The following is a 13,370-nucleotide window of genomic DNA, read 5'->3' as shown; positions in this document are numbered from 1 at the left end:
ATTCCTCAGCACCACATAAGCAAAACGAAAAAAGCCGGAAGTGGCGCTGTGGCTCAAGTGGTAGAGGGCTAGCCTTGAGCTGAAGAGCTGAGGGACAGCGCCCAGGCCCAGAGATCAGGCCCCACAACCAGATCCAAAAAAAAAAAAAAAGAAAAGAAAAGAAAAAGAAAATAACCAATGACTAGTTTCAATGCAGCTGAAAATTGTTGGGGTTCTGTTAGTATCTATAGATCACCCCCCAGTAGCCTCAGGAAAGCTTTCAGCTGTGGCAGAGACAGAACTTCATCCAATTTAAACAATTTCCTGGCACCATGGGTGGGAGCTATGGGGTGGGGCTCGTGGCCCTGACAGCTTCAACCCGGACTGTCTGCAGGCCCTGCAGTTCGGCCCTCTCCCACATAATTCAGACTGGGAGCAGTTGATTGTTCTCATCACCCAGGCTGTGGCTTCAGTGTCTGTTGACAGCATTGCTCGCATTAAAATCCTCAGGACAGTTTATGTCACTTAAGTGAAATAAGTTTAACCTTAAGTTTTCCTTCGGAGGTTCCATTTACCCACCATCAACCATAATCCAGAAACATGACTTGTCGTAACTCTGTCAGGACAGATCACTTTTTATTTAAGTTTATTATTAAAGTAGGTCTAATTTATTAGTTACTGCTGTTAACTTCTTACTGGGACTAGTTTATAAACTAAACCTTCTCATGGGTATTGGCTAAAACATAGAGTGGCCTCAGAACACAGCCCTGTGGGTAAAGAGAGGTTTGCCTTGCTATAATTATTAAATGAAGATGAAAACACTGAGGTGGGATACAGTTCTAAGTTCAAGAACCTTGGCTCTCATTTGCACACTCTTCCCAGGCTCTGAAGGCCTGGGACCCGTGGCCCCTGCCTCATCTATGGTAAGAATTCGTTAGGTTCAATTCAAATGGAATACATGACAGTTCTAAAGTATGACCACTCAATTAAATAATCTGAGGACATGTAAAGGATATGCAGGAGAGGAGAAATGAACCAAAATTATAGCCATGTCAAAGCAGATCTTCACCCATGACCTGTGCTAAAACTTGAAGGGTGATTATTTTGAACTTTGATTCATTTTCGCTTTCTTGTCTCACACCGACTCTTCTCTTTGGGTTCATGGATTCAAGAAATCTGAACAAAACCTCGCTGGAAAACCCATGTAAAAGGCAGCGTGTGAACACACAGCTTGCTGACATGTGTCAGACAGCGGCTTCTAGGCCACGTGTTCCATCCTCAGCTCAACTCATGTCACCTGTGGGCTGGGGGCCAGCCCTGGGCACCCACCTGGATGTCGAGCTGCTTGTGGTGGAGGGCTTTCTGCAGCTCCAGGAGGCTCCCCTTGAGCGTCCGCAACTTCACGGCCAGCTGCTCGGCTTCGTCCTTTGTGTGGGCCTTGCCTTCCAGCAGCAGGTTCTCGTTGTGGACGGACAACTGCGACAGGGCCACCACCTTCTGCTCGATCTCCACCAGCATGTTCTGGAACAGCAGGAAAAGCATGGGAGCTGCATATCCCATGCATCCTGAGAGACTGTATCCTTTTGTCACTTCGAAAAGTGTGTGGATTTTTGTAATTGCCTGGGTTTCTTAATTCGACACTCCCTCCCCTCCCTCTCTGTCTAAGGTATAGGGGCAGTATTGAAGATTTGAAGATGGGGTCTCCTAGCTACTAGACAAGTGTTGTACTACTTGATTCACATTCCCAGTAGTTTATTTCATTTTATTTTTTAGTTTGTTTTTGGCCGAATCTCCTACTTTTGCCTTGGTCGGTCTCAAACCACCATCCTCCTCTCTTCGTCCTCAGAGAGCTGAGATTACAGGCATGTGCTACCCCACTCCACGGATTTTCTATTTTCAAGGCTATGTATTATACAATAATCCTCTGGAAATGACACATGAGAAGCATATTTTATCTAGTGTCAACGAATAATGAGAGTGTTATCCCATTACTACTGTCATTTTAATGTTTTAGTGTTAGATTAGGAGACATACATAAAAATATCAAGCAATCAACCTTTTTTTTCTTTTCACCTTATAGAGAACTCTCCTTTCTCAACACATTGCTTCTTTAGGTTGATTATTTTTCTCCATGTTATTGCCCTTATCTCTTTTTAAAATAAATGCTGTTCATTATTTTCCTGGGTCTGAGATTTACCCAAATGCCCAGGTGTGGGGTGCCACTGCCCAGGGCTGGAATCCACAGGTGGGCCTGGAGGAGGGTTTAGGAGAGCAGGTCCTCTAGGTGGATCTCAGTGTGGGGATCTTTTCTCTTTTTCTCAACCAATCATGAGGCTAAAAGTCTTCTTTCTCCATTCACTCTGCCATGAGGTCCCATGCTACCACAAGTTCAAAGCAACATGGCCAGTCCAGAATACATTGGGAGCTCTCCTGGTGTGCCAACACAAACCTTTCTTCTTTTTACACAGAGTTTCTTAGGCTTTCTATTACAGTAGCAGAAAACTAACATGCATTTTCTTCTATGTGTGTGGAAATTTTCCTAATAAAGAGCTAGGAAGACAGCATGAGAACAAAACCTTTATTGTAAGTAACTCCTCACATCAATTGCCAGAGACCTAACATGGGAGGAAGTAAAAAGTTCTCTGCTTCAAAAGCTCAGCACCACTGGCTCATGCCTATAGCTTTAGTTACTTGGGAGGCTGAGATCTAAGTATTGCAGTTCAAAGCCAGCCCGGACAAGAAAGTCTATGAGACTCCTATTTTCAATTGACCAGCAAAAAGATAGAAATGGAACAGTGGTAGAGCACTAGCTGAGTCTTCTTATTTGTTTGGCATTTCCCTTGAACTACTAAACACAAATGTTTTGAAACACATCCACTGGAAAGCAGAATATTTCGTCCAGTGTGGATACTACTGACAGTATCGGATAGGCTCTGTTTTTGTTTTTTCCCTAAATCGCGTGCACGTGTGGGCTCACTCAAGTTTTTAGGCCTCCGACGCCTATAGAGAGCATGGGTCGTGAAGAATCACGTGTGTGCCCCGAGATGCTCGGCCTTTGTCTCCTGTGCGGGGTGTGGGGGACTCAGGCCTACCTGGCAGTCCTCCAGCTGGGCCTCCATGTCCATGGGGTCCTTGGGGGCAGCCAGCGCGACATCCAGGCTGGCCTTGGTGTTCAGGAGCCAGTGGTCCAGCTCGTCGGCCTCGCTGCGGTACCTCTGCAGGGCCTGCTCCTGCCGCTGCTCCTCCAGCTGCTCGTTCAGCTTCTCCTGGACGAGGTAGAGTAGAGCGGGACACAGATCAGTGGGGCTGGGGGGAGAGGGGAGCCGGGGGAGGGTCTCTACGCCACCCTCTCCCACCCCGTCTATCTACATGGCAGGCCACAGCAGGTGTTGTGTTTTGAGATGAGTATTGTGGAAAGGGTTCCTTCATGACTCTCATGGGCCTTAGAGCTGAACATGACACCTGTAGATAGTATTCCAAGAGAACCAGGCAGTCATGGGAATGATGGAAATAAGCCAAAGATGAGAACCGAACAGTAGCATAAGGCAGCGGCTGGTAGATGACAACAGACACTTGAACTCAGTGTCTGAGAAACAGAAGGGAGTGGTGCGGACCCTGGCAAATGGAAGAGCACTGACGGATTCTGCTCCCCAAAGAGGCAGGCAGCATGCAGTTTCATGGGAAACGGTGACTTGGTGTTGCTGAATCTTAAGTGAAATCCAAACTTCAGGTTCAACCTCTGGGCTTTTCAATGCTTAAAAATGATTTGTGTTGGCTTTTGGGCATTTACCCAAATGTTTACAAACAAGACCACACTAAAGCTGCCAGCACAACTATGTTTATTGCAGCATTATTTACTATAGCTAAGATATGGAACCAACCCAGATGCCCCTCAGTAGATGAATGGATCAAGAAAATGTGGTATATATACACAATGGAATTCTATGCCTCCATCAGAAAGAATGACATTGCCCCATTTGTTAGGAAATGGAAAGACTTAGAAAAAATTATATTAAGTGAAGTAAGCCAGGCCCAAAGAAACATAGGTCCCATGGTTTCCCTTATTTGCAATAACTAGTATATGTCTGAGACAAACAGAAAAAGTCAGATAAGTTGATGTTAGGTGAAATGAACCCTAAGATATGTATTCAAATGTTTCTTTTTCTTTCATGCATTTGTTTCTAACGCATTTATAAGATTATTTCTTTGTTACTTTGTATGTCCCTCCCCCACAGTATAACCCCTGCTTTCACTGTATTTGATGTCGGTATAATTTGTGGAGGGGAAGGGGAAAAACAAGTCGTTTAAATAAGGATACAGGTGGACCCGTTGCAACAATGATAAGTACAAGTTGTCATGTTGAAAACGAACTTTACAACTTTGGTGGGGGGGGGAGGATTCAGTGGGGAGGCAGGGGGAGGCTGGGAAAGGATGGGAAGGGGGAACAAAGGAGGAGGCTACAATGCTTGTTAAGAAATGTACTCATTATCTTGCCCATCTAATTGTAACCCCTCTGTATAGTATTTTCACAATAAAAAATAAATAAAAAATTTAAAAAATAATAATAATTTGTGTTGGAACAGACGCTAGTGGTTCATGCTTATAAGCCTAGCTACTTGGAAGGCCAAGATATGAGATCTGAGGATTGTGGTTCAAAGCCAGCCCAGGCAGGAATATCTGTGAGACTCTTATCTCCAATTAAGCACCCAAAAAAGCCCAACATAGAGCTATGGCTGGAGTGGTGGAATATTGGCCTTCAGCAACAGAGCTCAGGCCTAGGCCTCAAGTTCAAGCCCCAAGATCAATACCAAATCAATCGATAAAATGATTTGTGTTGAAAAGTTTCTAGCTAATCATTTTATTTTGAAACCCCACAAGAGTAAGGTCCATATGAGTGAATGAAAGTTAACTCCTCAGATGGGTTAAATATCTTGTTTTTAAAATAATCTTAAAACTATTTCCCATTTGATAGTCTTTATTTAAAATTTTATTAGGTAGTCTAACATGGAGATTATCAGTAAGTAGGGCAGATACAATGATATTAAATAAAATAAGAAATATAGGAGTGAGGTGCTAGTGGCTCATGTCTGTAATCCTAGCTACTCAGGAAGCTGGGATTTAAGATCTGAGCGTTGTGGTTTGAAGCCAGCCCAGTCAGGAAAGTCTTATCTCCAATTAACCACCAAAAAAGCTGAAAGTGGAAGAGCACCAGCCTCAAGTGAAAGAGCTAAGGGACAGCATTGTAGCTCTGAGTTCATGTCCCAGACCCAGTAAAAAAAAAAAAGAAGAAAAGAAAAAGGAATAAAATACATGATGAGCTGAATTATGATGTAAACCACAGGTAAGTAAATGATATTCAATTCACATGGAATTGAAAGCCAGTGATGCACAGGAAGATTCTGGGAGACAGAGCAGGTGTGGTAGAAGTTTTCCTGAAACCTCAAGTCTAACCCAAGTGTAGAAATATTCTGCATATTTTGGACCAAGAAGTATAAAGAATATCAATAGAAAAAAACCACTGATTTTTCATGCATGCATTGCAGTAGCCAGCATGGATCTCTATCACACAATGTTAAGGTAACCGGATGGCGTGACTTTGCAAGCATGTTCTCATGAACGGATGTGGCCCGGCAGCCAGTGAGCGGGAACAAGCCGGGACCACCGTGGCCGCGCACAGGCCGTGCTGTTATCCCGACCCCGTCATCCTGACCTGGATCCCCCCCTTACCTCCAACAGCTGCCGCTTTCCCGACGCCTTCATCCTGATGGTGGACATTCGCTCGGCCAGGACGGTGAGCGTGGACTGCAGGGCCAGCCGCTCCGCGGGGTCCGACTCCTGGCACTCGGCCGCCAGCTCCGCCGCCAGGGCCGCCTGGAGCCCGCTGATCTCATCCTGCAGCGTGAGGATCTCGTCCATGAGGGCCTGCAGGGGACACTTGAGGGTCAGACTCACGGATGGACTTCCGATGGGGAGACCAGACACAGCCTGGTGGGGTCTCACATCCTCGGAGACTCCACAGACTTTTCCCCTTGGAAAACCTGGGGGCCGCTCACCCGAGTGTCAAAAGGATGGTACCAGGCAGAATTCCGGGGTGTTTCTGGTTGTAATAGGGTGACACCCACTAATGTCAGTGACCTTATGGGACTTCCGGGCTTGTCCGGGGCCCATCTGTGACCGGGGAGTGCGTTCACTCATGTCTGCCTCTATGCTGGAATACCGTAAGTCATCACGGCTCCGTCTGATAAGACAGAGGAAGCCTGTAGCCCACTTCCACCATGTGACATGAGGGTCGTCTTCCCCTTCTCCACTCCGCTCTCAAAAATCACGATTTCCAGGACCTCTTTTCTCAGGGCAGTTGATTCTGATCCTCCAAAGACAGACATCTGTCCTCAATTCCCGGCTTCTGTTTTCTATTTGCATGGCTCACGGGCTGTTTCCAGTATGCTAACTATTGTATTAAAATTCCAGGAGGTTGGGGATGGATGGGAGATGGACAGAACTCCCGGCCCCGCATAAGAGCCGGGGGAGGCAGGGAACACACAGGCAAACAGGGACCGGTCTCTTCAGATGACCGTATGGAGGCTGCCACAATGGCCAAACCAGATGGCAGGATCCTGAGCCCCTTCTAGAAGGGTGAAAGTTCAAACAGTTGGAGGGTAGTGGTCTAGGAGATGGGTGGAGCTTGGAGGAGAATGACATTGCTGTGGTCACTCGAGTCCCTGAGGGGCCTCATCACTGAAATGAGGTAGGGAAACAAGCTGCAATGGTGTTGCTTTAATCTCCTCCTTCCCCAAGCCTGGTGGGTCACATGAGCTGGCAGGAACCCTTCCAGAAGGCGGTTCATCAACAACCACCAAAAAGGCCTAAAAATCGATGAGTGTGCATTTTGATATCTCTCTTAAGATGTTACAAAAGTGTCAGAAATGTGAAACCACTATTGCTCAAGGTGCAGACTTCAGATGAGGTGTTCACATCGTCTGTGTTATCCTGAGAGACCCCGTGTTACAAGAGCAGGAGATCCTATCTTACTCCACCTAGGAGTATTGTCTATGGCTGTCCTAGCTGGAAAGATAGAGAACCTTCAGGACAGAAGTATAGAGCTTTATTTACACACACACACACACACACACACACACACACACACACACACACACACACACATACACACACACACACACACACACACACACACGCACAGTCTTCTTACATGCTATGCAAACACCCTAGGCCATTTATTGACTTTGCCTGCATTGACAGGCATGTGCCATCAGACCAGGCTTTTTTTAATGGCTCTTAATTCCTATCTAGTGATATCTTCCTCCCTCCACCCCCTCCTCCCCACCACCCCCTCAGGCTGCTGTAGGCTTGTCCCAGGCTCCTGTGCTCTGGACAGCAGTAGGTGCCACTTTCACATTACAACACCTGACACACAGGTGAACACCTGGCTGTGTAGACTGCAATGAGACTGCACACCTGTGCTGTGGGTTCACAACACAGCAGACAGCATCACTGAGGATGTCTCCATATAGATGGGTTTCTAAAACCAGTGCCTTTCCAATGTCACCTGATTGCCTTAGGTTACTATCACCAGCTCTGTCTCTTCATAAAGGAGAAGCTCTGTCTAACTTATGTAACCATTCCTAAAATTTCTGAAGTCAGAACAATCGCCAGACAGGAGCCAGCACCCCCCAGATGCCATCCAACTGCACCTTTGCCCACAGCAACCTGAAACTTACTCCATTTCAAGAGATAGTGGTTTGGACACCCACCGGCTAGTACTTCAGTGGGTAGATTTGGGGTGCGTTTTATCCTGACAACACTGACACTCACAATAACATCAAAACCCTCTGGCCACAGTAAGGAAAGACACTTTGTGAAAGAGGAGGAAATAAAACAGCATGAATGCATGGAGCTTGTGAAAGGGAACACGCAGGGTCCGCTTCTGTTTTCCTCTGTAGAGCGCTCCGGGGAGCCGGGCAGGTGTGGCCTACCATAGTGTGGAATTCACCCCCATGATCCCACCACATGGAACCTTGCGTATTCCACCAGAACGGCCAGCAGGGAGGAGCTCACCACACCCATCCTTCAAGCGGGAAGCTGAAACCCCACCATGTTTACCTGATGCTCAGCCATCTGGCTCTCTGGACTTCGGCTGGGCTGAAGACCCTCGCTTAGCTTCATCTCCATGGCTTCCATCTTTGTGGAGATGGACTGCAGAGAGTCTTGGTATTTCTGTTGGCGTTCCAGGGCTTCATAGAGGGTGCGCTGCTTTTCACTGATCTGGACAAGAAAAAGGGATCTTAGCAACAGTGGGCGACCTCTTATCTTCCACCTTACCACACTCCTTTCCTCCTTGCTTTACCCAACTGGGGGCTGGATGTGCAACTGCGTGAGTTGCATAACACTGAAGGAGATGGGTGAGTGTAAAACCAATCCCTAGCTGGTGGGTGGGGGAGGTGAGAGGGGGAGACTTACCACATTTTTTAAGGTTTCCCAAGAACGCTGCAAATCACTCAGCTTGGCAGTAGCAGATGGTTCCAGGCCTAGTTCATAGGACTCCTGAGATGCCACCACTGGGCTGGGGGCAATCCTGGAAGCGTCCAGCTGTAATCTCTCAGCAGACAGGGCTTGGTAATAAGCAATGTCCTGGAAGGAGAAGCCAGTATTACAGTCAACATACAGACCAGAGTCTGGATCAATAAGCCCTTGGGTACCATTGACCGTGCAGAATGAAGGGTCTTGGAATTGGGGCCTGAAAGGAGTTTATCCCTTTTTCTAGGGCCTAAATGAGTACGTGCTTGAGACAAGAATTTAAAAATACCAAAGAATATTCTAATTCTTTTACGGTTGTGGTTAATAGACAGAATCAACTTTAGCAATATTTATTGTTGTGTAACAAAAGGAAAATACTACCTGCTTGGTAATTTTTTTCCCAAGAAAGTTCTTTACATTCAAATGAGGAATTGCAAATAAAGATCTGTTTGATCTCCCATGATATGTATTTTTAAAAAATTTTGTTGATGATAAAAGTGATGTGCACAGAATCAACTCCAAATGGATCAAAGACCTCGGAGTCAAAGCAGACACTAAAAACATTACAGGATAGAATAGGAGAAACCCTAGGTCTCCTTGGCTCAGGCCGAAATTTTCTTAATAGAGACCCGGAAACACAACAAATCAAAGAAAGGTTGGACAAATAGTATTGCATGAAGTTGCAGAGCTTCTGCATGGCAAAGAACATAGCTAGCAAGATCAATAGAAAGCCCACCGATTGGGAGAAGATCTTCACTAGCCATACAACAGACAAGGGTCTCATATCTAAAATATACTTGGAACTCAAAAAATTAAATCCCCCAACAACAAATCCTCAAAGAAGTGGACTAAAGACTTAAAGAGAAACTTCTCTGAAGAAGAAAGAAGGATGGCCAATAGACACATGAAGAAATGCTCAACCTCCCTAGCCATAAAAGAAATGCAAATAAAAACAACATTGAGATATCACCTCACCCCAGTTAGAACGGCAAAAATCAAGAACTCTAACAACAACAGTTGCTGGAGGGGATGTGGACAGAAGGGAACCTTACTTCATTGTTGGTGGGAGTATAAACTTGTTCAACCACTTTGGAAAGCAGTATGGAGGTTCCTCAAAAGACTTCACATAGAGCTCCCCTATGACCCAGCAATCCCACTTTTGGGCATTTACCCAAATGTTTACAAACAAGACCACACTAAAGCTACCAGCACAACTATGTTTACTTCAGCATTATTTACCATAGCTAAGATATGGAACCAACCCAGATGCCCCTCAGTAGATGAATGGATCAAGAAAATGTGGCATATATACACAATGGAATTCTATGCCTCCATAAGAAAGAATAACATTGCCCCATTTGTTAGGAAATGGAAAGGCTTGGAAAAAATTATATTAAGTGAAGTAAGCAAAGCCCAAAGAAACATAGGTCCCATGGTTTCCCTTATTTTCAATATCTAGTATATGTATGAATCAAGCAGAAAAGGTCAGATAATGTGATGTTAGGAAAGTGAACCCTTAGATATGTATTTTAATGTTTTTTTTTCTTTCATGCATTTGTTTCTAACGCATTTATAAGATTATTTCTTTGTTGCTTTGTATGTCCCTCCCCCACAGTATAACCCCTGCTTTCACTATATTTGATGTCAGTATAACTTGTGGAGGAGATGGGGAAAAACAAGTCATTTAAGGATACAGGTGGACCTGTTGCAACAATAAGTACAAGTTGTCATGTCAAAAACTAACTTTACAACTTTGGTGTGGGGGAGGGCGGGGGGGGGGGAGGCTGGGAAGGGATGTGAAGGGTAAACAAAGGAGGAGGCTGCAATGCTTGATAAGAAATGTACTCATTATCTTGCCCATGTAACTGTAACCCCTCTGTACAGTATGTTCACAAAAAATAAAAATAAAAATTTAAAAAAAGTGATGTGCAGAGGGTTTACAAGTCACATAAATCAGTAAAGAATACATATCTTTTTGGACCACATCACCTCTTCTCTTGCTCTCTCTCCCAGTTTAATGGCAGATAGTTAAAATGGAAGGTCTAGCAACTCTTGGAAATACATATTTTTAAAAAAGTTACTCAGGGACATATTGACTTTGGTGTTGTCTCCCACAAGAATGAGCACCAAAACTACCCTAGAACACCAATGAAAAAAATTAAGGAAAGGGGGACATGCTCTTCAAAGGAAATCACTGGAGATGGGTTCACTGCAAATGAAACCTATGGTCCAAATTCCTAGTAAACATAACTTTGCCAATATTTCAGATGGCCAAAATTTATGTCTGATTTTATATTTCATGACATGAAAATACAAAGGATTAAGTGTTGTACAAGCATTTGAAGACTGAGCAAAACAGCAACATTATAGAATCTAAGTGACCTAGCTACTAAACTATTGTTCAGTGCTCTAATGAAAGTTCTGAATAATTTTAAAAGCATTTCTTAAAATTAATAAATCTATAGACACTAACTTGACAGCTGCAGCCCAATGATCATTCTCTGTGTCTAGGTTTATTATTCACAGAAACACATGCAAATATTTTAATATTAAATATGGGGAAATGTAATGAGGAAACTGAAAATATCTAGGACAGGAATAATAAAAAAAGCTTTTCTTCTATTCCTTTCCTGTGAGATCCCAAAATATCATCAGAATGGATGAGGAAGGCTTAGACTTTTGAATGTTTTAATCTTTTGGGTTATAAACAACATTGTATGTTTTATTAGAATTGAAATTTACTCTAGAAAGATTATATGATTGATGTGTTTCAATAACTTCTATGTATACTTATCTGTCACTTGATACAAGTTGAGTCAGGATGTAACTAGCAATATTGACCATCTGTATGTTGCTGTTATAATCACTATTCATAATTGTTAAAGATGAGGGCATCTATCTTGAAAATACCTGAGCCCTGATGAGAAGCACTTCCGGGGAAAAAATTACTGAAGAAGGAGGAAAGCAATAGCCATAGGGGAAGCAATAGCAGAAAATGACCTGGTGTTTTGGGGGGAGGGGGTCTGCTGGAGGGCAGAGAGGGAGTGGGCGGGCAGCAGAGTAACATCGGCCTACCGGTCCTGGCACCTGAGAGTCTTAAGCAAGTTTCCTAAGAGGCTGAGAGACAGAAGCAAGGTGCTAGCATTTCATGCATCAGCCCTCCACTGAGGTGGGGAGGGGTAGTGAGGGCTAAATGAAAGAACACTACATGATGGTGATACTTGCTACTTGTACCGTTGCTGACAAAGCTTCTAGATCACTCCCTAATGATTACTGCAGTGGTCTAACTATTCCATCTTTCTTTTTGGTAGGTCATTTTTTATTGTTTGTTGTTATTCTGGGATAAAGTCTGGCTATATAATTCAGGCTGGGCCCGAAATTAGCTATGTAGCCCAGACTGAACTCAAATTCATGATCCTTGTGTCTTAGCTTTCTGTCAAACGTACATGTGTGCACCACCAACCATCTCTTCAACGGCAAGTGTATATAAGTTTCAGATCTACATACCCATGTGTTTGGCTACATTACCGTGCTTAATTTGTACTGTTCCCAAAGCCAGGTATGCGCAAGAGAAAAACCCAGTGTGTTCAGAGCTTGCTACATGACTTCAGTCACCACTAGAGGTTTGGGGCATATTTTCTATGGACAACAGGGACTAGTGGAGTATTACTAAAGAAAAGAATGGCTGGGGCTGGAAAGGTGGCTCAATGGTAGAATGCTTGCCTTGCATGATGAGGCCCTGGGTTCGATTCCTCAGCACCACATAAGCAGAAAAAGCCAGAAGTAGCATTGTGGCTCAAGTGGTAGAGCGCTAGCCTTGAGCTGAAGAGCTGAGGGACAGTGCCTAGGCCCAGAGTTCAAGCCCCATGACCAGCAAAAAATAAGAAAGAAGAGAAAGGAAGCAAGGAAGGAAGGAAGGAAGGAAAGAAGGAAGGAAGGAAGGAAGGAAGGAAGGGCTTTAAATGTGTTTAATTTCTTTTTACACTATGCTCTCTAATATAAATGAATACAGTTCCCACAAGAGCTAGGATAAAATAAATTTGTTACTAAAAATCCCTTACTGCTATTTTTTTAAGGACTGGATACAATGAATCCAATGTATATCCTCCAAAATTAAGAAGAGTGAAGTGAGGGGCAGGGAGGGGAAGGATGGGTGAGGATGTTGAAAGGGGTGCCACTGACCAAGATACATTGTACTCACAAACAGCTTTGTTCCATGGCAACTCCTCTGTACAACTACTTAAAGATACTAATTTAGAAAAGTATGTGAAAGTCTATCACCTTCTGGAGGTGAATAACGTAGGTCTATTTAATGAATACACACATTTGATAACATAAACCAACAGTCCTGTGACTATTCCAGTCCACACTGGAATCATCCTTGGAGATGGAAGGAAGGTTAGGTTGCCTGTCAAATGGATTCCTAAGCATGAAACCTGAAGACCTGTAGATATTCCATGTACATTCTCCAGCTTTGATTCTTCCTGTGGTTGTTTATTTTTCCGTGCTGTTTCTGGGCTTTTGACTCATGCCCTCATTTGGCTGTTTTGTCTCATAGCTAGCACTCTACTACTTGTGCCATGCCTTTGTTTCTGGCATTTTTGCTGGTTCATTGTAAATAAGAGTCTTTCACAGTTAGTAGCCTGAGTTGACTTCAAACAGAATCCTTAGGTCTCAGCCTCCTGAGTATCTAGGATTGCAGCCACCACAGCCCAGCCCTATCTTCCAGTTTAAAGAGCACTTTCACGATTAACATCACACTTCACTGTTAAGTCTGAGAGTGAAGTAATCTCACCTCCCACTCACAAAAAGGAGGACAAGGACTTTTCCAAGGCCACTTAGCCTAGAACAGGAAGGGC

At 44.2% G+C, this 13,370-nt stretch overlaps 1 protein-coding gene across 15 annotated transcripts in view; it reads right to left on the bottom strand.

Moving 5' to 3' along the window:
• Positions 1-13,370, bottom strand: part of Syne1 (spectrin repeat containing nuclear envelope protein 1) — a 406,378-nt gene that overhangs the window by 129,231 nt on the left and 263,777 nt on the right. For all 15 annotated transcript variants that reach the window (XM_070010443.1, XM_070010444.1, XM_070010431.1 and 12 more), the window contains 5 exons: positions 8,455-8,625; positions 8,098-8,259; positions 5,707-5,901; positions 3,072-3,245; positions 1,309-1,500 (listed from right to left, as the gene is read on the bottom strand). In XM_070010443.1, coding sequence (XP_069866544.1) covers positions 1,309-1,500; positions 3,072-3,245; positions 5,707-5,901; positions 8,098-8,259; positions 8,455-8,625 — 894 coding nt within the window. The remainder of the gene's footprint in view (positions 1-1,308; positions 1,501-3,071; positions 3,246-5,706; positions 5,902-8,097; positions 8,260-8,454; positions 8,626-13,370) is intronic.

The sequence above is a fragment of the Dipodomys merriami genome, unplaced genomic scaffold (genome assembly GCF_024711535.1).
Source record: "Dipodomys merriami isolate MVZ:Mamm:240054 unplaced genomic scaffold, mDipMer1.0.p SCAF_8, whole genome shotgun sequence".
NCBI lineage: Eukaryota > Metazoa > Chordata > Mammalia > Rodentia > Heteromyidae > Dipodomys > Dipodomys merriami.
The sequence above is the reverse complement of the archived record's forward strand: the minus strand, read 5'-3'. Positions and strand labels throughout refer to the sequence as shown.